We start from the raw sequence: 26192 nt of genomic DNA, 5'->3' as shown, positions 1-26192 counted from the left end.
TTTTAGTTGGGTTCTTGTTGGTCATCATTGTGGAAAAGGGTAAATTGTGGGTTTTGGAGAACATCAGGTAGGTTTAGGGGGACTTTTGGGGTGGATCTATGGTTTTGGGGGTTTTCTTTCATTTTTGGGGGTGATCCTGTTCTTGTTTGGGGTGTTTTTTACGTGTTTTGGGGTCTCTGTTGGGTTTCGTTGGGTTCTTGTTGGTCATTATGGTGAATGGGAGTGAAATGTGGGATTTGGAGAAGATCAGGTGAGTTTAGGGTGGTTTATGGTGGAAATTCATAGTTTTGTTTTTTTTTTTTCTTCTGATCCAATTATTTCTTGGGGTGTTTTTGATGTGTTTTGGGGTCTCCGTTGGGTTTCGTTGGGTTTCCATTGGGTTTTATGGTGGTTGGGCGTGGATTGTACATCTAGGAGAACATCAGGTAGGTTTAAGGTTTTTTGGGGGGTTAAATCACGTTTTTTCTTCTGATTCAGTTCACTTTTGGGGTGTTTTTGACGTGTTTTGGGGTTTCCGTTGGGTTTTAGTTGGGTTCTTGTTGGTCATCATGGTGAAAAAGTATATATTGTGGGTTTTGGAGAACATCAGGTAGGTTTCGGGGGTCTTTTGGGGTGGATCTATAGTTTTGGGGTTTTTCTTTCGTTTTTGGGGGTGATCCTGTCCTTTTTTGGGGTGTTTTTGACGTGTTTTGGGGTCTCTGTTGGGTTTCGTTGGGTTCTTGTTGGTCTTTAAGGTAAATGGGAGTGGATTGTGGGTACTGGAGAAGAGCAGGTGAGTTTCGGGTTGTTTTGGGGGGAAATTCATCGTTTTTGGTGTTTTTTCTTCTGATCCTGTTATTTTTTGGTGTTTTTGACGTGTTTTGGGGTCTCCGTTGGGATTTAGTTGGGTTCTCGTTGTTCATCATGGTGAAAAGGGGTAAATTGTGGGTTTTGGAGAACATCAGGTAGGTGTAAGGGTTTTTTGGGGTGAAATCATGGCATTTTGTTTTTTTTTTTTTTTAGGATCTGGGTTGATTTGGGGATGTTTTTGAGGTGTTTTGGGGTCTTCATAGGGTATCGTTGGGTTCTCGTTTTTCATCATGGTGGAAAATGTTAAAATGTGGGTTTTGGAGAACATCAGGTGTGTTTAAGGTTTCTTGAGGGGTGAATCTATTGTTTTGGGGAATTTCTTCTGTTTTTGAGGGTTTTCTTCTGTTTTTGGGGTGGTCCCGTTCTTTTTTTGGGGTGTTTTTGAGGTGTTTTGGGGTCTCCGTTGGGTTTTGTTGGGTTCTTGTTGGTCATTAAGTTAAATAGGAGTCGATTTTCGGTTTTGGAGAACATCAGGTAGGTTTAAGGGTTTTGGGGGATGAAATCATGGTATTTGTTTTTTTTTTTTTAAGGATCTGGGTTGATTCTGGGGTGGTTTTGACGATTTTTGGGGTCTTCATTGGGTTCTTGTTGGTCACTATGGTGAATGGGAGTGAAATGTGGGATTTGGAGAAGATCAGGTGAGTTTAGGGTGGTTTTGGGGGGAAATTCATAGGTTTTTTTTGTTTTTTTTTTTTCTTCACGTCTAGTTCTTTTTTGGTTTTTTTTGACGTGTTTTGGGGTCTCCGTTGGGTTTTGTTAAGTTTCCATTGGGTTTTATGGTGGTTGGGAGTAGACTTTGGGATTTGGAGAACATCAGGTAGGTTTAGGGTGGTTTTGGGGTGGATCTATGCTTTTGGGGTTTTTTCTTCCAGTTTTGGGGGTGATCCCGTTCTTCTTTGGGGTGTTTTTGGCATGTTTTGGGGTCTCCGCTGGGTTTTGTTGGGTTTTCCGTGGTCATTATGGTGGAAAAGGGTAAATTGTGGGTTTTGGAGAACTTCATGTAGGTTTAGGGGGACTTTTGGGGTGGATTCATGGTATTTGGTGTTTCCTTCTGTTTTTTGGGGTGATCCTGTTCTTGTTTGGGGTGTTTTTGACGTGTTTTGGGGTCTCTGTTGGGTTTCGTTGGGTTCTTGTTGGTCATTATAGTGAATGGGAGTGAAATGTGGGATTTGGAGAAGATCAGGTGAGTTTAGGGTGGTTTGGGGGGGAAATTCATAGATTTATTTTTTTTTTCGTCTGATCCAGTTATTTCTTGGGGTGTTTTTGATGTGTTTTGGGGTCTCCGTTGGGTTTTGTTGGGTTTCCATTGGGTTTTATGGTGGTTGGGAGTGGATTGTACATTTAGGAGAACATCAGGTAGGTTTAAGGTTTTTTGGTGGGTTGAATCACTTTTCTTCTGATCCGGTTCGCTTTTGGGGTGTTTTTGAAGAGTTTTGTGGTTTCCGTTGCGTTTCGTTGAGTTCCTAATGTGTTTTATGGTGGTTGGGAGTGGACTTTGGGATTTGGAGAACATCAGGTAGGTTTAGGGTGGTTTTGGGGTCGATCTATGGTTTCAGGGGATTTTCTTCCAGTTTTGGGGGTGATCCCGTTCTTTTTTGGGGTGTTTTTGGCATGTTTTGGGGTCTCCGCTGGGTTTCGTTGGGTTTTCCATGGTCATTATGGTGGAAAAGGGTAAATTGTGGGTTTTGGAGAATTTCAGGTAGGTTTAGGAGGACTTTTGGGGCAGATTCATGGTTTTTGGGGTTTTATTTTTTTTATTTTTTTATTTTTTTTCTTCCAAGAACCATATATTTTACATGCAAAACATTGTACATAGAGATTAATATCAAAATGCCATAAAGATCAGGTGCAATTTAAGCTGGACTCTAGGATTTGGCAAACACACGAGGGTACATATTGCTTTGAAACCACCATTTTTTTTTAATGTCATGCATACCACATAATATTCAGTCTTATGTTTTGTATTTTTCTGTTTTTATACAAAAATACCAGTGCTTATTATACTAGTTACTGGAAAAAAAAAATCAGATCTGGGTGCCCTCTTCAAATCAAACTTTTGTTGTGAGAGCACTGGATAAATATATATACACACACCAACAAGTGTCATAAACTTTGCCTTTGCTGAAGGAAGATAAATAGTACCAAGAAAATCTGTCTAGTTTGTTTTACAGGCTTGTCTTTCTCAGTATGGAACAAACTGACCTCCCTGGTCTAACTTTGCAGTTGGCTATTCTGCCTCTGTCCTGGAGAGAAGAGCAAGAAAGGAACAAATCTATTTTTGCACTCCAAAAACGCGTTAGAGGAGGATTATCACACCCGCCTAAGGGTACTTCCTTGTTTGTTTATAAAGCACCACGTATTTCTCTTGGACAGTCTCTGTTGCTGGCTTGTTTTGTGCCTTCCATTTATAATAAAGATGTTAAGATGCTCACCCCTTGTTTTTTTTTTGTTATTTTTTTTGTTTGTTTCTTTTTTTTTAAAGAACAGTGGAAGTGGAGAGTCAGATGACAAGCAAGAACAAACACCAGAAACTCCTTGTTCTGCCCCTGCTTTTTAATCACCCAGCATCACCCCGGCTGCAAAACAGCCTCTGCTGATTTACCTGCTTGTTAAAGCACCCCACAGGCTGCAAGTGCGGTGTGCTAGGTGTCAAGTTCTATTTCACGGTGCACAGGTAACCATTCGTCTTCCCACAGTCGAAGCACAGAACAGCCTCTTGCTAACAGAACTCATCCCTGCTGCTGCAAGAAACCTCATGGCCTGCAGGAAAACCTCAAGCTAGGAGTTCCAAAGCAAAAGCAGAAAACGCATGATTTGTACTCTTTATATTTGAGTGAATTCTAGCTGCTAAACGCTGCCTACATCTGAGGGCACGTTCTGAGGCTGGGGGGAAGGACACTCAACACCCACTGACAGCAGGAGTGCAAAGATGCCAGCCAAGAAGGCAAAGGTTAGAGCTGAACGCTGCCTCAGCTTCCTCCAGCAGCCCGCTGGGGGTCACCTTTCACCACGCTCTCTGAGACTCTGAGCCCTGAATTGGCAACATGACTATTTTTTTCCACTATTAAGCTTTTCATTAGTGCTTTTGGTTTGTTTGTGGGTATTTTTGTTTGCTTTTTTTGTCTTAGTTTCTAATTTTTATGGAGCAGTGACTTTAGCTGGAAAGAAGGGAGAAGCCAAGTATTTCTCAGTGAAGACGATAACAATTCTGTCTCTGTATTTGTAGAAAGAGACTGTTTGGCAGGTACAGGATACTTCACTGAGACTGTATTCTAGATAAACAGAAAACCTGACTGAAGAAATCTGTGTCCTTCCAGATTCCTGGGCATTTCAAGCGGTGACTCCTGAACGTTCTTGGGAAGAAGACCAGCAACAGATAAGTGATGAGAACACTGTACAAGTCCCTACGGAGACAGACTACATAGTTATTGTGGATCGCTATGAGCTCAAAGTATGTCTAATTTCACCTTTTTTTTAATGCTCAATCAGGACATATTCCTGCGTCATGTAAAATTGCAAATTAAGCCCATTGTTAACCAATGCCAATTAAAACAATTAATTGGAAGGACATATAGATAGTGAAATAATTCAGCTGAGAGAGATCCATATAGTTGATATCCTCCTCTCTATTTTGGATGTATAAGGATGCCTCTGAAGCTAGAAGGGGTAATAGGCCGTTGTGATGGTGGTAGCACACTGTTTGCTAAATATTACTAACCATGTATTACAAATTATTTATTTTTATAGTAATAGAAAGTGTTCTTAAGCTTTCATTTGTGCGTACTGCTATTTTAGTAATAGGTAGTAATCGTAATAGAAGGATGGTTGGACTAGATGATCCTGTGGGTCCTTTCCAACCTTGTGTTTCTATGATTCTTTCATGAGGAAGCTGTAGACCGCGATGAGGTCTCCCCTCAGCCTGCTCCTTTCCAGGCCGAACAGGCCCAGTGCCCTCAGCCGCTCCTCATATGTCTTCCCCTCAAGGCCCTTCACCATCTTCGTAGCTCTTCTCTGGACACTCTCCAACAGTTTAATGTTCTTTTTGTACTGTGGTGCCCAGAACTGCACACAGTGCTCGAGGTGAGGCCGCACAGCACGGAGCAGTGCAGGACAATCACCTCCCTCAACTGATTAGCAGTGCTGTGCTTGATGCACCCCAGGGTATGGTTGGCCCTCCTGGCTGCCAGGGCACACTGCTGGCTCATACTCAACTTGCTGTCAACCATGACCCCCCTAGATCCGTCTCTGCAGAGCTGCTCTCCAGCATCTCATCGCCCAGTCTGTACATATAACCAGGGTTGCCCCGTCCCCGGTGCAGGACCCGGCACTTGCTCTTGTAAAACTTCATGCGGTTGGTGATCGCCCAGCTCTCCAATCTGTCCAGATCTCTCTGCAAGGCCTTTCCACCCTCAACAGTCAACAACTTCAAGTTTAGTGTCATCAGCAAATTTGCTCAAAACACCTTCTAGTCCTACATCCAAATTGTTTATAAAAGCATTGAAAAGAACTGGCCCTAAAACGGAGCCCTGGGGGACCCCACTGGTGACCAGCCACCAGCCTGATGTAGCCCAATTTACCATAACCCTCTGAGCCCTACCCGTCAGACATTGTTCACCCATCGTATGATGTTTTTTATCTATGCTTGACATTTTTAATGGGATTGTGTATATGGTTTGCTTTTCTTGTTCTCTAAAATGACTTTTTGAGAAATCCTTTATATAATGAACATGAAGTTGAGGAATCACAGACGAGACAGGTGGCAAGAACTTCTGAGGTGCTCAAAAGAGTACACACCATAAAAATATCCATTTCTGCTTCCTAGCTTTTTTCCTAATCTGTTTTAAGTGCATTGTCATCTTTCTCCCGTGACTGCATTCTACAGGGCTGAGTTTTTGGGATGCTAGCTAGCACTCCTGAGCACATTACTTCAGGTTTCTAGGCCAGTCTAATAAGCGTCTTCCACCACTGAGGCACCAGTATGAATATGAACCAGTCCTTTTTGTTAGAATTGTAGGGGTTGGAAGGGACCTCCGGAGATCATCGGGTCCAACTCCCCTGCCAAAGCAGGTTCCTTAGAGCAGGTTGCCCAGGTAGGCATCCAGATGGGCCTTGAATATCTCCAGAGAAGGAGACTCCACAACCTCCCTGGGCTGCCTGTCCCAGTGCTCCGTCACCCTCACCGTGAAGAAGTTCTTTCACATGTTGGTGCGGAGCTTCCTGGGCTCCATTTTGTGGCCATTGCCCCTTGTCCTGTCCCCACAAACCACTGAAAAGAGGTTGGCCAAATCCCTCTGTCCACCACATCTCAGATAATTATACACATTGAGGAGATCCCCTCTCAGTCTTTTCTCCAGGCTGAACAGCCCCGGGTCTCTCAGCCTTTCCTCACAGGGAAGATGCTCCAGGCCCCATTATCGTCTTTGTTGCCCTCCGCTGGACTCTTTCCAGGAGACCCCTGTCTTTTTTGTACTGGGGAGCCCAGAACTGCTGGACACAGTACTCCAAGTCTAACTTTTCTCAATTGTTTCAGGATCTATCTATGCTATATAAACCATGGAGCTTTCTAGGCAAACACTGGCAAATCGTGAGCCAGGTGCAACTCAATGCCGACGTTTCCGTCAGTGTGTTAGGGGTGGCAGCTTTTTCCAAGACTGACCTACGCCTGGCACCTAATCTGCGTTTCAGTAGATGTACAGAAGGGAACAAAGAGCTGTGTTGTTAGCACTGTATTTAAAAAGCTACCGTGAAGAAGGTGCCTGTGTTGAGCGGACAACAGGAAGCTTTCATTGCATCTCCAGGCAAAGGAGAGGAAAAAAACATATCACTGAGGCAAAAATGTGTTTCTTCTTATCCACTTCAAGACGATGTTGAAAACCTGGTATCCTAAATGCATCTTTACCTATGGAACCACAGTCAGCTCATTGCATTGCAACTGGAAAATTTCATACTTAAAAGGGAATGACAGGCAACGAGGAAGCAGGAGCGTTCCTGGCATCAAAACTTTTGCTCTTCAAAGTTTTGGACAAACTTCTCCCCGTTATTAGTCCGGAGAGAAGAAGACCTTCACAGTTAAATATATATAAAGGTGTAAATCTCGGTTGGACATGAACAGCTGTCACAGCAAAGGGTTCCCAGAAGCCCCATTCTGTTTTTCTGACTTGGGGAAAAGATCAACTTTTAGCGTCTGAGGTAAAAACATTGCTAAAAGCAGCGGTATTGAAGAGAAGTACGTAGTGGGAGTTAAAGCGAAGCGTAGACTAAGATATCTGGACACGTACTGAAGGAAGAGCTCCTCTTTATTCAACTTGGAGGTGGAAAAAAAGGGGGTTGGGGGTGGGTTTTTTGTTTGTTCGCTGTTTGTTTGTTTTTTCTCCAAAGGTTTTGGGGGTGTCCCAGCCAGCCCCGGAGGGCATTCCTCCCTCAGCACCGGGCACCTGAGGGGAACTCGGGGCTGGAGAAGAAGCCGAGGTCGGGGAGCCGGGCGCCCTTAGCGCCTTTATGCCCTGAGCCGAGGCGAGCCGAGCCGGGCCGGGCCGGCCGCCGCCTGCCGGGCGGAGCGGCTCCGCCCCGCTCCCTGCCGGGGGAGGCTGAGGCACCGCGGCCCGCCACTGCCCGGCCCTGCCCGGCTCTCAAACCCTCCCGGGGACGGGGGGGGAAGCTGCGAGGCGCCGGGAGGATGCGAGTGGGTGTCGCAGGCTGCGAGGCGAGGGCCCGGGCGGCCAGCGGAGCTGGGACTCGGCGACGGCTCAGCGCCCGCCCCGCCGGCAGCGGACGACTCCCGGAGACACAAAACGGCGGCGGCGGAGGAGGAGGCAGGCGGCGGGGCTGAGAGGAGAGGGGGGCGAGGCGGCTGCGGGAGGCGACCCCAAGCGGCCACGGGAGACCCCCGGGGAGAAGGCGAGGCGCTCCCCCGGCCGGCCCTGAGGAGAGGGGCGGCTGCGAGCACCCCTTCCCCGGCTCTGTGAGGGGGGAACGGGGCGCGGTTGGGCTGTGACAGAGCCGGGGGTATGGGGGGCACACGGGCAGGGCGAGCAACTTCGCTTTCCGTGCCTTGAAACGGGACGGAGCCAGCCGAGACCGGGCTCCCCCCCGTCTATATATACACACACGCGCTCGGTGTGGCGGTGGGAGGGGAGCGGGGCCATGTCCCCAGCCCTGCCGGGGGGTTTTGCGGTGCCGGGGGCCGCCCTGACGCCCGGCTGTCCCCCAGGTGCTGCGCGGCGCTGGAGATCGGCAGCCGACGGGGCGAGGCGCCTAATGGAGGCGGCGGCGGGGCGCTGAGGGAGCGGAGAGGCTGCGGCTGTCAGCGCTGCCCGGTAGGTGCTGGGGCTCCCCGTCAGGCTTGACGGAGGAGTTTGGCTTCGTTGAAGGGTGAGTCAAGGCTGAGGTGGCGGTCCCAGCCGGGACAGGCGCCCCAGAGAGCGCCTTGGGGCTGTCAAAGTGCACGGCGATCCGTGCAAAGGGGGCTTTGTTGTGGAAGTCCTGAGGTGAACACGAGCAGCCCGCTGGAGGGGGAAAGGAGAGGGGAGTTTGGAAAGCTGCGCTGCTGGTGTTAAGCAGCAGCCTGTGCTGTGTTGGTGTTTGCTCAGAGGGGTTTCACGCACGAGTGAAAACCCTCGTGGGTGCTCTGAGGAACCTGGTCCAGCTGTGGAGAACAACCTGTATGAGGCAAACCCCAGGACCTAAATGCCATAGGCTGTAAGTCCAAACCTCCCCGAACAAGCAGACATTATGTAGAAAACCCATTTGTTACCGTCTTGAAACATTGCCAGCAAGGCAGCCTCTTCCAGTTACGCTGTTAATTGGGTTCCCCGGAGCTCGTTAGAAGGAGGTGCCATTTTTTCTAAACGAGGTGACTGCTAGCTTCAGGCTGGCAGTCCTACTAGCTTTCCTCAGCCAAAAAGCCCTTTGCATTTCCGTAAAGCACCTGTGCACTGTGCTTGTTTAACAAAGACAAGTTTGAGACATAACACTTGGAGGTAGGGCACGCATTCTCTTTGTGAGGCTTTCCTACTCCTTGAATGCTTCTTGTGGCTCTCCTGGGCTCTCTCTTCTCTTGCCAAGCCCTCGATGACCTGTGCCTGCTTCAGCTGCATCCAGCGCTCCGTTTGCTAGCCGTAATTGTCGTCATTTATCTCTGCTGGTTATTACTAGGAAAACCGATGTTTATCGCTGCGTGTCCATGCGTCCCTGGAGCCTGTTAGAGCTGGCTTTTGAACGGTTCTGCCTTTTGTAAATTTCTCTACGCTGAAGAATTTCTGTTGAGTGATGGACTTTGTGCTGTTGTTAGGATTCCTTTTGTTCCTAATGTACCAAAAAGGCTGTTTCCTTGGGTCTTTTGCTTCCCTTAGCAGTTTGTGGTGTTTCACTTAGGCTTATTACTATCCTTGCGCTGTTTTTCCCCCAGTCACTTACAAAGCCTGAGGGACAGGATTAAATTTTTTTTAATCTAGTTACCATTAATATAAATGATCTTTGTGTTTGGATGTGACTTCTGAATTCATAACAGTCTTACTTCAAAGATCTACGACTGGTTTTGAAGTCTGATGCTTTCTTCAAGTTTGAGTTGAGAATTTCTTCCATCTTTATGGAACTAACTTCTAAAGCAGCAAGTCAGTGTAAACTGTTTTTCTAGTTCTGTTTGCACATAATAAATATAACGGAGGCATACTCTCTTGTGGCTGAGCTCTGGCCAATCTCTATTTCTATGGTCAGTTTCGCTTTGTCTCAAGGCTGAAGTCTAGCTGAGAATTCCCCTGTGCCAGATGCAGTATTTTTGTATATTATGAAATTAGCCTCTCTAATTTTGAGAAATGCTGAGCCTGTTGCAAAATTGACAGAACGAGCTCTTTGGGGTCTGTTTAATAGAAGTCCTACGTGATAAGTTTTGGGGTGATGAGGGGAGGGGACATTCTGACCACATTTGGCGGAGTGCAGGAGGGCCTGGACGCGCTGTTCCCTTCTGTGAACTCACGGTCGGTATTCCCTCTCCGTCCTGTGCCAGAGACGTGAGGTCACTGATCCATAAATGCCCAAGATGGTTTGCCTCGGAGTTGCCGGTGACTTGTAAACAAGTAATGCAATTTTCAGGATAGCACGGTTTCCCCTCCTCCCTTTGTTTCCTCGCTGTTTCCCAGTCAGGTACCAGTATCAGTGTTCAAGTCCGGCTGTCGGTTGTATCACCTTTGCCGAGTGTGTGCTCACAGGAATCCAGTTTTGTGGTGTTATTAATTAACTTTCTGACACTGTCACATCAGGCACTAAAGGTGCTTCCTCCTGCAGTCTACACAAGGGATGTGATGACTCAAGTTTTCAACATCTTTATTGTCATTGGTAGTATTAATTCTGATTTTCATCTTTTATTGCAGTCCATCATGTTAGTTTGGTTTGGTTTCGGTTTGGTTTGTGGTTTCGTTGTTGGTTTTTGGGGTAGCTCAGGGCCTCCTGAAATACTCCAACCATTCTGCTGCATGAATAGTTGTTTCTTTTTCTGTGGAGATGGGAGCCACCAAAAATGCCTCCTTTCCTTATCCTGTAGCAGCCAGATGGCATTTCGTAACGCTGCGCCGTGCCTCCCTTTGGCTGATGGTTCATTTCCAGTTCTCTTGCCTTTCTGAGAGCTGGAAGGAACCACACCAGGACCACTCACCTCTTTTCGTGTACCCTTCAGAGTGCAGTGAGCTGCAAGGTGTTGCATAAAGCAGCATCTCTGCTTCCAGGGGATCCTTTCTACCCAGCTCTGGAAGTCAGCCCAAAGGTAGCACAGGGCTGCTGACGTGGAAGAACGTGAAGGGAAAAACAGGCAAGAACTCTGACCACGTTGCTACTAGCTCTTAGAAGACCTTGGAGATAGATCATGGAGAGCTTAATGATGCAAACATGCTTTGAGAGTTTGACTTCTGCTTGCATCTAACAGGTCCAGAAGAGCTCACTTCCAAAAAAACCAACAGGCTTCCAGTTGTGTTTGGAGCCGTTCCAGAAAGCCACTTGGTGTTGCAGGTTCTTGTTGGATGTCTTGGCCTTCTTGACCCACAGCTTGAAGCCGCTGCTGGAGCCAGCCTTGGAGCCAGCAGGGAGCTCCTGAACTTTGTCATGGTTATGGCAAAGGCTGCAGGTGTTCAGCGCCCTGAATCTGGGGAGCATCTCTCAAGCCACATATAATTTGTGAGACCAGAAAGAGCTGCCGGCTTATAATGAGTGCTGTGACTTAGGCGCACGGTTTGTAGAGGTTTTAAGGCGTAGTGCATGAGTGCCAGGCTCCTGTTTGGTCACTGGGACAAAACGAGATCTGGGAATGTTGGATGTCCTAAAAAGAGTACAGGGGAGACAACCGGGGAGGAGATGTGGCTCTTCTTGGCCTTGTTTAGCCCCCAGCCCCTCTACACCCCACAAACCTTAGTTACAGCTGTGGGCTTCTGCAGAACGTCACAATGCCTAGTAAATCTTTGGGATATACTTAAAAGCAGGAAAATACTGTGTTGGTTTCTTCTTTTTTTGTATACATAGGGCAGCTGCCAGCAGCAGCACCTGCTGGAGTCGAGGGTGCTGAGCAAGGCAGGGTCGTGTCCCAAGCAGCAGTCACAAGGGGAGCTGAGCGGAGCCCGCCTGAAAACTTGGGGGGTTTCTGCTTCTTAGCAAGCTGAAACACAGCTCCCCGTCCCCAGTACTCCTCGCTGTGAGGATGAGGACTGAGGAAGGCTCACCCTGCCTGCAGCTTCTTCAGTTCTTCGTGCGGGGAACTCGTGTAGGAGCCGGTGCCTCTGGAAAGAAAGCACCTGTTGGTACTGTGGGCATCTGAGCGTGATGCTAACCCACGCAACGCTGCCCCTTGCATCTGACAAATGTTTTACAACTTTGACTTCTTTGCAGGTTTTACTTAAATTTGGTGGAGGAGGCTGTGGCTGAGCAGAGAACTAATTTGTTATTTCACTAACTGGAATAATTTGCAATGGAAAGAAGCTTTTTTTAGTTAAAAGTTGTGTTTCTGATTACAGCTTCCGGTATTTTACCTCGCAGTCCACAAACACTCTTTTTAAACTTGATTCCTGACAAGTCGCTTTTCTCAATTCTCGCGTTCTTGGACTCCACCAGGGGAAAAGGAAGGCCCTGCTAATATTGCTTGGCTGTTTCCTTCCGGAGGAAGGAGGGGAGAGTTGAGAAAAAGAGGAATGAAGTAAAATGAATTTACTCTTTGCACACGTGCTGAAAGAATAGGCGGGTGTTCTTGGGAATATCTCATTTAAATCTCTGTGTATGTGTTTCGAGAGGATGCGTCCTCACTTAGAGGAGCCAACATCCCATTGCTGGACCTAATCCTGATGGGGCTGGCATCTGAGGGTTACGCGGGCTGCTCCCGGCAGAGCTCTTCCCACGTGGGGAGGCCGAGGGAGCCGGTCGAGCACTGCTCCGCTGCCTGGAAAGATTCAGTCATTTCCACCCAAAGCGAGGAAATAAAAAGCTCGGTCAGCCATTTCATCTGGAAATACCCCGCCCTCCTCCAACAAATACGAAAAAGGGAAAATGTAGGCTTGGGCCCTCACATATCCCAGCAGTTTGCACCCATTCGGGCGATGCGAATGGGATTGGGGCAGGCAAAATAGAAGTTACCTTTATTTTTTTTTTTAATTTCGGCAGAGGAAGTTATAAGGTTGATGTTGCCCCTTTGATATTTGTTTTAACCCACTGACTGCCCGGGAAGGAAGGAGTCTGTTTAGTTTACCTTTGTCCTAGATTCAGTTTTAATATCTCATGTTTAAATGGGGGAGGGAGAGGAGGAATCTTAATGATTCATGCCGCCTCAAAGCACAGTGGTTTCTACTTGTGTGCTGCCTTTCCCACTGGGGGATGCAAACAAAAGAACAATCATTTCAGACTCCTCCTTCAGTTTCCAAGAGAACCTTATCTGCTCAGGGATAGCTCTGAATTTTAAAAGCATTTTTTTCTTCCAAATTATGTATTGATTGCACATAAAATAGAAGCACCGTAATATGCAATTTCAAACAAATGCATGGGGGTGCTTGGTTGCTTTTAATGCTCCTCCTTTATTTTTATTTTATTTTTTTTCCTCCAGCAGAAAACAAAAAGTAGATTCTGTTCCCATAAGCCGCTCTTGCAAAATCCGCACAAACATTTATTAGTCTAGACACAAAATATTCTCAGCCGGCCTCAGCCTGACGATGGCAAAAAGAAATAAAAATAATAATAATAATAAAAAAAAAGAAAAGGCAAGCTAATATTGTACTTGGCTGTGAAAAGGGAAGGGGGGAATCATGCCCCAGGCTAGTGAAGCTGTAACATTTTGCTGGGGCTGCCTACAACAACAGATGCATCTCGTTCCCCTGGGCTTCCAGTCCTGCCTATTCTCTTCTGCTGAACTTGGCCGCTCGCAAACATTCCCTGTGAGTACCACACCCCGGGCTTCTCCTGGACGCTTTTGATTTGATTGAATGATGGCACCTGGCATGCTCCTCTTCACCAGGCCTGCTCTTGTGCCCCAGAAATCATGTAGCGAATTCATTGATTGGAAAACGTGCAGAATAGGTGGGATCTGGGGTGACTGGTAGAAATCAAAAGGGTTTGAAATAGGCGATGTGACCGCAGCTTAAACCTGCAGGAAGGGAGCATCGACCCGAATGGTTTATCTGAATCTTCAGCTGCAACTTCTGTAAATACCAGCTCCTTCTCCTCATTTGCTACCATGGCAGTTTGCAGACTTTTGCTGAGTTAAAAGGACAAATCATAGTTGTGCGCATTTGTTTGATCAGGCCTTTACCTCAGCGCTCACGTTCTCAGACTGCTGGGGTTTTATATTTTTGTCATTTTCTTAGAAAATGGCGAATGATGCATATCCCGGCTTCCAGATGATTAGTTCCTGTTGCTCCCAATTTGTGTCAGGCTGCGTTTGGTTGGAAATGAAAATGTAATTGCAAATTCCCCTCAACAGCACAACATGTCTGTGGTATTAATTAAAGCACTGTAAATACGTAGAATATCTGAGAATGCATTCCTTCAAGCATGGCCGTGTTTTTTTAAACCTACAGAGGAGGCAAAATACGGTATTTAGGCTTAGTAGATGAAATGTATTGCTTCTGTGGTGGCAGATCCGTGTCTTGAGATTTTAAACCTGGTGTATCTCGTGCTCGAGCCTTCAAAGGAGATGTTACATAGACAATAAAACGTCCTGCTTTTCGGGGAGGGCTCTCCTTAGGTCACTCAGAAAACGCCTTCAGTCTTCACTCACTGCAGCATTCACAAAGTGAATGCCTTCCTGTAAGGTTAGTCACCGATGGCCACTCATTCCATGCTTTCACTAAGAAAAACCTTCGCAGCTTTGAATCTGAATTTCCTGCCCCGCGTTTAGGTGAGCCCGGAGCGGCGTCAGGCATTGCTGGGCTCCTCGTCCGGCGGCGATGGTGAAGTGAAAGATGCCAAATGTGAAGTTTGACAGTGAGCTCGGGGGCTTGTGCTGGCCCGGTGGCTCTCTAAGCCCCCGTGTCTGAGCAGCGGGAGCATCCGAGCAGCACAGGACGGAGCTCAGCAAGAGGCTGGGGTCAGGGCACTGCTGCAAATAGCAATGCTTTGCTGGCTGCAGAGGTTAACCAGGTACACAGCGCTGTTTTACTACATGGTGGAGACCTACGGAGAGTGTTTCTGCCCTCCTTTTTAGCTGAAACATCCCCAGATTCTAAGGGGAAAAGGAATAGAAGGGACTTGCGGAGTAATGTTCTAGTGAAACCCAGCCTTCCTAAAGAAGCCTGCCTGAATAATTCCTGTGAATAACAGACTCTGTTCAGCTCTTTCCTAACATAGAAACGGTGCTGACTGCTTCTTCAGAGTAACATAAGTTAGTGATGCTACTGAAATAGTTGTGGTTCAGACGTAGATCTGATATCTCCTAAGCACGCTGAATTCACAGCTGTTGATCCTCCAGCGGAGGCTTTGCAATTGAACACCTGGAGAATAGGTAAATTTCCCGCTGTTGTTCTCCTCTCCTCTTGTTTTGTTTTGTTTTGTTTTGTTTTGTTTTGTTTTTCTTAGTAGCATAGGCTTAAGACTCTGAAGAAACAGGCTGCTTTTTTTCATTTCCAACACTGGCTGTTCCTTTTGAGCCCCGCCTTCTATTCTTGCAGTCACAGGATATGTGAATGTAAATTTGTGGGAGAGAGGTAGAAAACTCTGTTTCAACTGGTGTTTTTTTCGGCTATGTGGGGAGACCAAATAAGGTGGTTTTGAATCTTCTGGCTCTTATTCAGAGCAGCAGCATGTGGAGGGAGACAGATGCGTGTGCTTTTTTAGTGCAATGGCTTCAGAAGCAAGAGGGGAAAAAACACTTTCTCTGGGAGCTGGAGAAGGTGTCCTAATCGCAGGAGAGGTTTCTAAATGGCATATCTTTGCGAGTGTTCCTGTAGTCCGGAGGTTTTTGTTTGTTTGTTTGCCTTTGGAAGGTTTTACTCTTAATCTTCACATCCTTCAGCAGAAGTGAGAAATGTGATTTTATTTTGTGCAGTGTCGCGGACCCTCCGAAATCTACTGGGAAGGATGAATACCTCGCACAGTACCAATGTGATGACGGTGGAGACAAGGAGAAACCAAGAAGATCAAAAGAACGTGACCTCATTTCTAATGAAAATGTTTTGTACGGCAAAGAGACTTCTGAGCCTGGTGAGAAATTGCGGCAAACTTCCTCTCTCAAGTGTGACACTGAATGTAACTCTAAAAAGCTTTCCTCCTCAGCTATTGCAGAGAGATGCCAAGGTAGAAAGGACAAGACTAAAAACACTGAGAAAGAGCATTACCAAAGCAAGAGGGAACATGCTCCTAGTGAAGAGAAGGAGAGTCAAAAAGCAGGTCCTTCCAGCAAGAGGAGGTGTTCTCAGAGCGTGGAAGTTGTTGAGCAAAAGCGTCACAAGCAGGAGCACTGGGAGGGAAGCAGGTGCAGATCTTTCCCTGGTGAAAGAAACAGCCCTGAGAATGGCAGAAGAGCAGTCAAATATTCAAGGTACAGATCTGGCAGCGGAGGAAGATCAGAACAAGGTAGCAATAGATATTACCGATCCAAAGGGGAAAGAAGTTGGAGCAGAGAAAGATACTATCGAGATGAAGCACGGAGATGGGAAAGATGTAGCTATTACAATGATTACTATTCACCTCATGCGACAGGAGACAGTAGAGAGAGAAAGTTCTCTCACGGCGCTGCAGCCTTTGACAAATGGACTGCAACTTACTACGGCAGGTCACATAAGCATTATCATTACAAAAGTGGATGGCCTCACGGTTCCCTCTTGAGAGATGAAGATGGACGTCGCTTTAGCACACCCCGAGCAGACTTGCATCGTTGCTCGGTATTTCAGCAACATTCTGGAAGACATTCTCCTGAAAGACACGCGCTTCCACCTGTGTCAGCTCATTTGGAGAACTGTCGCCAGAAAAATGAAACAGAAGGAAACAGAAAAAGAAAATACACCCGTGCAGAAGGTAGTGAAAGTGAAATAGAAAGGAAAGACAGAAAGATAGAAAAGGAGCTTTTAGGTGGTGAAAAAAATGCAAAAATATCACAAGTTCTAGAAGAAAAAGAAGTCTAAGGATAAACATGGAGAGAAGGATTCCAAGTAAGCAAGGATTCCAGCATACTCCGCATTTTTTATCCTAATTCTTTTCTGGGTGCTTCTCATGTATTCCTTCTTTTTTTTTTTTTTCTCCTTTTTTTTTCTTCTCTTTTTTTCTTCTTCTTTTTTTTTTTTTTTTTTTTTTTTTCTGGTAGTTTCTAAGTTACTTAGATAGCATCAGCTGGCTGGCGATCATGTTGTTAGGTTGATCAGTGAAGATAGGAAAGCTATTGCTGAATTGTGTCAGAGCACTAGCTTTGGACCACATAGTTGGAAACACATCCGTACACCATTCTGGATTAGGTTAAAAGTTTTTTTCTGCTTGCACGTATTCCAGAGCTAGCCATTGTTAATGATCTGTGTACAAACCAGGACCTATGGTCCTCCAATCTGAGGGCTTAAGTTTGCTACATCTAAAGTAAGTTGCGTGTGCACAAAGCACCACAAAATAGCTGACATGCTGCAAATCATCACCTGTGGTAAAATAAATAAAGTTTCATATAGGCAACAAGTGCCACATCTTTTTTTCTCTTTTAAACTTGCATGTTTCTTTCAGACTTCACGATTTGTGTTTCTGTGTGCTCCACTTTGACAATGCCAATCGCAAGCGTAAAACAAGAAGAAAAAGGAGAAGAAAAAGAAGAAAAAAGAGAAACAGCAGGAAAGTGAAAGGCTCCTTGGAACACTTAGATCCTCGTTTCCAGAAGGTAACGCGGGAGAAGAAGGAAGAATCCCATCCTCCAGATGGCTCTTCATGTGAGCAATGCAGAAGTGAGAGCAGTAAACAACCTTACAAGGAAGGGAAGCCTTCCAGTGCAGGCGAAAGCAAGAAATACAGCTCCGTCTCATCCAACGAGTGTATTAAAGGTAAGCGGCCGCAGTGTGTTTGAGGAATTCCTTTTCTATTAATGTAGAGATTATTTCCAACAGTCTTGGAAGTGCTTGGTGACTTAACAGTCTGCTGGATATTAAAAAAAAAAAGCTGATGGACTTTTTCTTTCCGTTTTTAAATGACCACTAGGAAAGAATGCCTGAAATAAAGAGGTGAAAGGCAAATAGTTTTCATTTGGTGTGATGATTAAGTGGCAAACAAGAGGAAGAGTTGCAAGATCCCTTCTTAAATTCAGTCCAGCCAAGTAGGAAAAGTAAACGTGGACAGCTGTATCTTGGCAAAGAAGATAGTAGGGAGCAAGGAGGTTTAGCAGTCAAGATGGAAGGTGATGCCATGAGGCTTACAGGCTAGTAGTGTTCTAGTGAAACCCAGCTTTCCTAAAGAAGCCTGCCTGAATAATTCCTGTGAATAACAGACTCTGTTCAGCTCTTTCCAAACATAGAAACGGTGCTGACTGCTTCTTCAGAGTAACATAAGTTAGTGATAAGTTAGGCTCAGGATGGCTGGCAACTGTGCCACCTGAGACCAGCCCCCCGGGCCCTGGGACAGCCAGTCCCCGCACCGCCCGAGGCCGGTCCCTTGGGGCTCGGGGCGGTTGGCCCCCACAACTCTGAATGCAGGTCCCCCCCGGACTTTGGGCACATTTTAGTGTGGCACTGCCCAGGTGCATTTCTCACGTAGAGCTAATGAGCAGCTGAGGTAAAGGAGCTGGGACCAAAGAGGTATTGCACAACAGTATGTTTCATCAGTAGTAGTCAGCGTTTCAGAGGGGGTGGGCATCAGAGCCGGCATGGTAGTGAATGTTGGTACTCTGTTTTTGCAGATGATGATGAGTCTGGCAATTGACTAAGATGTCTCTCAGTGCCTGTACATGTCTTGAGGCAGAGGGAATTTACCATCCAGAAATCTGAGATCTAAGTTGAGGGGCACCTGGTATTTGCATATCTGGGGTGGCTTATGGGAGCTGGGAGTCAGAGCACCGTGGAGCCACCGGGCTGAATATACTCAGTGCTACTGTGAGGGCGGTTCAGGCTGGGTCATGTTCAGGCTGCTTGTGGCTGGGTCACCAGGCTAATAGAAGAAGCAGGGGGTACCTTGTAGCGTGAGTGCGTGTGCCAGGCAGGACAGTTCCCTTCTGTTCATCTGTCTTGTAGTGTTGCTTCTGCAGCGTGTGTTCTGAGTTATGCTCTCCTTGGGTCTTGATATCCTTCTTGCTTTTTGCACTGGACTGACTAGACTAGGGACTTGGTAGCTGTGCCAAAGGTCCTAAATGCCTGTTTCGTCATCATGGCTCTGATCTGAGCACTTCCTGTCTTGCAGACGCTGCAGAAGTGCAGATCTGTTTCAGGTCTTGTGCATCACATTTGGTTTTAGATCGCATCTGTTTCCATCCTCGCTCTTGCAGAAATCACCTGGGTCACATCAGGAGCTCTTGCTTGAGAATTCATTTCCTAAGTGTCTTCTTACAGGGTTTTCACTGCACGTTCTGGTCTCTAGTCTTAAAGGCAGGCTTTTTATGCCTCCATCGTCCCAGTTCTGGCAGTTGCTTCCAGTCGCATGTCATGACACTTGAGTCTCTCCTTGGGTCTGCTGCAGAGCACCTGTTCAGACTTGCTGTTGCAGTAGGGCTTCCCTCTGGGGGTCATTTTTTCTTGCACCTTGTGTTCTGTGTTTTGTTTGTAATGTTTGTAGAGTGCCTGTATGTGTGTTTGGTCTGGAGCTGTCCTGCCTGGCAGTTAGTGATGATAGCTATGTGGCAGTGCATGGGTGTACTAATACACTGTCCGCACTGTTTTTTGCAAAGACATCCGGTCTACTTCTGGGCACATACTGAAGGGCAGCTGGCACGGTCATCTCAGTGGTGTTTGGCAGATGTGGAGGTGGGAGAGTTGAGCTGTTTGCGAGCAGCTGTTCGCATAGTGCTTGAATAGTGCTAGAGGAGAGATGTGTTGTTGAATTGTCAAAGCTTGCGGATGTGGATGACTTTTTTTTTCCTTTTTTTTTTAATTTTATTTTTTATTTTTTTTATTTTTTTGCCAGCCTTAGATAAACCTTAGGAGGAACCAGTCAAAGGAAAGAATACCTTCCGGAACTGTCAAGCTCTCGTTCAGCAGCTCAGTGACTGGCTTGGTCTACTTCTGAGGTGCTGATGCAAGGGGGCTGCTGTTTTGAAATGATGATACTGTAAATGGGGTCCTTTGTGTTGTTGAGGGATGGGTGCTAATGCTGGCAGCTGAATGATTATCTTGTGACTATTTTCATTTATTAAAGCTGAAACACAGTGTACAACACGGGACTTGATGACCAGAGCTGCTTTTGGCAAGGTAAGCAGTGAACAGATGTAGCACTTACTTTAAGGGTGTGGTTGTCACTACAGTTACCTAACTACTAACTACAGAAAATACAGTAAAAATCCTGTTTATATTTCAGAGGTGTTGTAGCTGGCCTAAGACAGCAGATGGAAGCATCTGCCTTCAGGGCAGGTGAGGGGGCAGAGGTAAGGAAGCAGATGAGAGTAACTGTCCTAGCTGTGCTGTGGCTTTGGTTGATGCCTCTGCCTATGCTTTTCTTTTTCTTTCACAGGCTTTTCTTTCTCTCGCACAGGCTCAGAGGGGCCAAGCTGTGCTCTGAAGAGCAGCACGAGAAGGGCGGGCTGGTTGCAAGCTGGATTGGAGCAGAATGGCCAAGTAGCACAAGGTGACTGCGAAGGGTATCCATCTTGCTTTGCAGGTGCCATGGCAGGCTCTCCACAGAACTGGCTGAGGATTTGAGAAGAGGTTACAGAGCATCAAGGAGCGGCCTGTGCAGGGATGGCTTCCAAATGGTATGGTCGCTTTCTCTTCTGTTTATCAGGTGCCATAGGCGAGGTGGGCTGTGACATTAGAATTTAGAATTGGAATAAAGCACCGGTCACTTGAATGCCGCAGGGCATCTGAGAAGGGTGTTCTAGCAGAAAAAGCTTGTCTGGCATGGTGGTGCCTGATGACAGTGTGTTTCCTCAGGTGAAGAGGTGCCTGAAGCCCCATCCTATCTACCCTGCACACCTATCTGAGAATGAAAGCTGCTTTCCAGTAATTCAGTAAAGTCAAGTTATGTCTTAGCCTTGAGCATCTGGGGCCGCCTGTGCCTGGGCATTTGGACCTGTCTGTGACATTTGGCACTAACAGTAATACTTTTTTTTTGGCATATGTTTAGGGTTTGGGGCCTGTGTCCGAGATTAGGGACCTGTCTGGAGCCATTTGGGCCTTTGTTTTGGAGCCTGCCTGTAGAGTTCAGGGCCTGTGTTTAGGCTTTTGGAGTCTGCATTTGGGGGTGGGGGGGTTGGGGCCAGTGTCTGTAGGAGGGTGGAGCTGCTTGTACACCTTTGGGGCCTGTGTCTGGGGGATGGTTGGGAGCTGCTTGTACACTGGAAGGGCCTGTGTTGGGGGGCGTTTTGGAGCTGCTTCTACACCTTTGGGGTTTGCATCTGGGGGGCGGGGGGTTGGGTGCTGGTTGTACACTGGAGGGGCCTGGTTCGGGGGGGGGCGTTGTAGGAGCTGCTTGAACACCTTTGGGTCCCGGGTCTTGGGGAGGATTGGGGCTTTTTGTACACCTTTGGGGCCTGCCTCTGTGGAGGGTAGGGAGTTACTTGCCCACCCTTGGGGCCTGTGGGGGTGGGTTTGGGGCCTGCATCTGGGGGCTGTTGGGAACTGCTTGTACACCTTTGGGACCTGCCTCTGAGGGAAAGTTGGGAAGCTGCTTGTACACTTTTGGGGCCTGGGTCTGGGAGGGGCCGGGGTGAGAGAGGGAGTTGGGAGAATCTTATCAAGTAGTGATAGAGCGCTGACAGCATTAAATTGGGATGTTACTTAGTGTCTTTGCTAACTATGGTGCTTTGAGCAAATTAACTAAAGCAAGAAGCCTTGGGTCCCTTACCAAGGTCAGTCTCCTAATAAGAGTGTGAGCCTATCTTAAGAAACAGGTAGAAACTGGTCCTGTGGATGGACAAGAGCCAAGGAGCAACTGAGTCTGCGCAAAGACAAGAGGTCAACTAGTGGTGACGAGGAAGAGTCATCAATCTTCATCCCCACGACCCCCGATTTATGTAGGAATGTTAATAGTTCTGCCTCAACCAGAGGCTGAGATCTCAAAATCACAGGTGTGACACCTCTGGGGCAAAGGGACCATGATGGATCTGAGAGAGTTGTCATGGAAACAGAAAAGCAGTTAACAACCTGAGTTCATGTGTGAGCTCAGATTGCCAGTGGGACTGCTCAAGGAACTGTCAATGACTGCATTCCCCTGACCAACCCCCCCACTGAGACCCTAATCACCTCAGAAATAATGAACCATTTGTTATGTAAGTACCAAAATCTGGTTAAATTGGGAATTGAGAACCTGTTGCAACAAGGTCCAAAAGAAACCCCTATGGAATTTTTGGACCAACTTTGAAATGCAATGGAAAAAAAAAACAAAACAAAACAAAACAAAACTTGGACCTGGCTTCAGAATACAAATAGAGGCAATTGGCTAGCCTCTTTCTAGGGCAATTGGCCTCTGATATCAGAAAGAAATTGTCTTAGGCTGCAGGATAAATAAAAAAAATGGAATGATGGGTCCTGGGGCATCTACTCTAGCAGGTCCACTAGTTGAAGAAAAACTAGGAAATGAAGAGAGAGGCTTGAATTTTTTGTTGGTTATGGGATCTTCTTTCTCTGTGTTAATTAGTCTGTAAATGTAAGAGGAACAACTGGCCAACAGGAAAAGGTGGTTTTTTTTGTTTGTCTGTTTGTTTTTGCAATGCTTGAAATTTAATTTGGGAAAAATGATTGGAATTACAAACTGAGAAAAACAGTCAAGTTTGGTTCATGGTACTAGATTTACAGGATGCCTTTTTCTGCCTGCCCATGGTAACTGAAAGCCAGAAACTCTTTGCCTTTGAATGGGAAAATCCTAATAGAGGATGGAAAACTCAGCTTGCTTGGACAATGTTACCACAGGGGTTCAAGAATAGCCCCACCATATTCGGGAACTGTGATCTTGAAGCTTGAAAGACCCCCTTCCAGAAAAGCGGACACTGTTGCAACACACAAGTGATAGCTACTGAAGAAGAAAAGGAATGTGTATATTGGACTATTAGTTTACTATTTTTCTTTATTATTATTATTATTATTTTTCACTAATACCCTGAACACAGCCTTTTTCCTTAGTAACAGAGTTTACAGATTACCCATTCATGACTGCATCAAGACCATGGACACGGTATACTCCCATTGACCAGACTTAAAGGATACACCCCTAGAAGATGCAGAGGATTGGTATATAGATGGCAGCAGCTTCATCTGGCAGGGACTTTGCCTCACAGGATATGCAGTAACAAACATCAGCCCAAAAGGTGGAAATCATCACCTTGATAAGAACTTTTGAGCTGGCAAACATTTGGACAGATTTGAAATACGCCTTTGGTGTGGTGTATGCACACGGGGCAATTTGGAAGGAGAGAGGACTTTTATCTTCCTCAAAAAAAACATGCAGAAGAGATACTGAAATTACTCTGAGCGCTATACCTGCCTACTAAAGTTGACACTAAAGGACATCAAGCAGGGGATACTGATATTGAAAGGGGAAATAGATTGGCTGATGCAGAAGCCAAAGGGGTGGCAGAACAGGCATCTGAAAGTCAAATTTTGGCACTAGTACCAGGAACAGCAAACAAAACCCATTAACAAAAGCTTTAGAAAATAAAGTAGAATATTCTAAGATGTAAACAGAAAAACTTACCTACAGGTTTAATGTAAATAAATGATGGGAGAATTGTGATACCATATTAAATTGAATGGTAACTGCAGAACGTAATGAAGCATGCTGGGGAGCTGAAGTAGCGTAAGAATATTTAAATAGAAAATGGATAGGGCCTAATTTGGATGCCACAGTGACAGGTAACTCAGCAATGTGATCTTTGTCTCCAGAGTAATCCCAAGAACACTCCCATGCCAAAAATGGGCCAAATTGGAAAAGGTAATGGGCCTGGACAACAACAGCAGGTTTTTTTCACCGAACTCTCAAGAAAAGGGGGGTACCGGTATTTACTGGTATTAACTGACACCTTTTCAGGATGGCCAGAAGCATTTCCAACCAGAACAGCCAAGTCTCAGGAGGTAATTAAGATACAAGAAATAATACCTCGTTTTGGAATTTCAGCAACTATATCCTCTGACGGGACAGAAGTGGTACAACAAATTAGCTGCCATCTGGGTATAGAGTGGCAACTTCATACCACATATCGCCCTCAGTCGAGTGGCCAAGTAGAAAAATGAACCACTTAATCAAACAGCAAATTGTGAAATTGGGACAGAAAGCAAGTTTGGTCTGGCCTCAGTCTCTTCCTTTAGCCGTTTTGCATATACAGGCAAAGGAAGGGCTAAGCTCCTTTGAAATCTTATATGGACAACCCTATGGAATACAAAGAGGAATATCCATGCAAGTAGGGGATGAATTAATGACCTCCTATATGGTGGTCTTAGGTAAACAGCTCAATGAAATTGGAAAGCATGCGAGTGGGACTCTGGGTAGAGGATTAGATGGACTGGTGCACAATATACAACCTGGAGATTATGTGTATGTAAAGTCTCTTGCAGAGAAAACCTTGAAACCGCAATGGGAAGGACTGTTACAGATACTCCTTACCTCTTTAACAGCGATCAGAATCAAGGAGCAGAATGCCTGGATCCATCACACTAGAATGAAAAAGGCACCCAAGGCCCCATGGAAGGTTACTCAGGTGTGACCTGGAAGGTTACATTTCTCATGGTCTTAATGGTATCATTGGTCAAGGAAGCTGAACAGTGGGTGCACAATACCTATGTGAAACTCACAAAGGCAATGAGTGATAAGTTTCGTCCTTTCTGACTGTTGGGTGTGCACAGTGCTGCCTAGAGGCAACCTAGAATTATGAATTGGATATTGACCTTTGCGCACCCAAGAAATGGAACATGTCCATTTGGGAAGGATGATTGTGAACATCTAGGGGAGAGATTTGAACTACTCCCACACAAAAATGTTAACATATAACTTTTAATCTTACTAAAATTTGAGATTATGGTGTAGATGTCACAATATGTGCTGATAAAAAGGCAGGATTTCACAGCCTCAATTCTCTCACACAAATTTGCAAGCTACAAAAAGGATTCTATTGGCTATGTGGAGATGGGCATGCTAGAAAAAGCTTACCCTTAAATTGGAAGGGTCATTGTGTCAGGGGCTATTTTAGCCCTCGAGGGGGTATATTCACTGAACCATGTCCGGGAGTAGTCTGGACCTTATGGAGACAAACACATACTGTTTTGAATAACCCCCTTGTGATGGGACCCACAGGATTCCATAGTTTTGTAAGGTAGTTGATTCCATCCCTGGGAATAAGCGAATTAGGAAAAGCTGTCATAAATATCTCAGCCACATTAGAAATTACTGAAAATGCCACAGCTGATGCGCTTTCAGCATTACAGGAAGAAATTTCCTCCCTACACAAAGTAGTGCTTCAGAATAGGATGGGATTAGATACACTTTTAGCCAAGGAGGGAGGATTATGTACAGTCATAAACCAAACTTGCTGTGTATATGTCAACAAACAAAAACAGATTGAGACTGACCTGGAGAAGATTTGGGAAAATAATAAAATTTTGCATGCAGTAGCTCAAGGTGATACATCCTGGGGATTTACACACTTGGTAGAAAAATTAAATTCCTGGTTGCCAAACCTAACCTGGCTGAAACAGTCGTTTATCACAGTAATCGTGGTTGTGGTTTTGTTCATGGTTCTTTGTGTAGTGATCCGATGTAAGAGTACAGGAAACTCCTACACCGAGTGGGAAAAGAACCAACTCAGATGGAAACTGGAGTCTAACAGATATTTTGAAGGAGTGTTAGATAGAAAAATACTATACTGAACCTAGAAATAGTAAAAGAATTTACTAACTTTTTAGAAAAGGGGGGACTGAGAGAGGGAGTTAGGAGAATACAATAAATCACTAACCTTTTAGAAAATAATTTACTAACTTTTAGAAAAGGGGGAACTGAGAGAGGAAGTTAGAGGAATCTGATCAAGTAGAGATAGAGTGATAGCATGAAACTAGGATGCTCAAATTAATTAAAGCAAGAAGCATTGGGCCCCTTTAACAAGGTCAGTCTCCTAGTGTGAGCCTATCTTAAGAAACTGGTCCTGCGGATGGACAAGAGCCAAGGAGCAACTGAGTCTGCGCAGAGATAAGAGGTCAACTAGCGTTGACGAGGAAGTCTCATCAATCTTCATCCCCATGACCCCTAAAGACCACCACCAGAATACACTGTGCAAGTGCAGATGGGAGGAGTTTATGGAAATGACTCCTTGGAACTAATTTTAATATGAAGCAGGGACAGGTTATGAATATAGGCATATACAGGTTATGCATAGGCATAATATGAAACTTCATGCATATGTGACTCTTCACTGCATATAACCATGGCACATTGCCGCGTCAGGTGCGCATGACTCTGGCGGGACTACTCCCTGTGCTGCCCAGTGCTGAATAAACATACCTACTTTACAATCTTACTGATTGTGGAGTCTGTTTTCCACAAGTCAGAAGAGTTGAACTTCTCACCTTGTTTCACCTCCTTTCCTTGTGCATGCTCTCTGAGTCCTTGGTCACAGTCTGAACCATAACGTTGGTTTGATCGGTTCTCAGGGTCCCAGGGACTCCTGTTATCTCGAGGCCTAAGAGCGGCACAACCACAGTGCATTGCAAACGTAGCACATGCATGTACTAAGCAATGAGCATTGTCTACATATTCATTCTTAATCAGTTGTCCTCTAATTTCTAATCCCATGT

The 26192-nt window shown here is 45.9% G+C and overlaps 1 protein-coding gene and 1 pseudogene across 1 annotated transcript; both read left to right on the top strand.

The window, feature by feature from the left end:
* The first annotated feature begins 209 nt into the window (after window positions 1-209).
* On the top strand, window positions 210-20687 carry LOC137858670 (ubiquitin carboxyl-terminal hydrolase 42-like; annotated as a pseudogene).
* A 2637-nt stretch (window positions 20688-23324) lies between these two features.
* Window positions 23325-26177, top strand: LOC137858669 (endogenous retrovirus group V member 2 Env polyprotein-like). Its single transcript, XM_068686722.1, is given in 2 exon segments — window positions 23325-23343; window positions 24421-26177. Coding segments are annotated over 2 exon segments (870 nt in total). The 3' UTR covers window positions 25272-26177.
* The last annotated feature ends 15 nt before the right edge of the window (window positions 26178-26192 follow it).

This window comes from Anas acuta, chromosome 6, assembly GCF_963932015.1.
Source record: "Anas acuta chromosome 6, bAnaAcu1.1, whole genome shotgun sequence".
In the NCBI taxonomy this organism is placed as follows: domain Eukaryota; kingdom Metazoa; phylum Chordata; class Aves; order Anseriformes; family Anatidae; genus Anas; species Anas acuta.
This window is presented reverse-complemented; position numbering and strand designations above follow the sequence as displayed.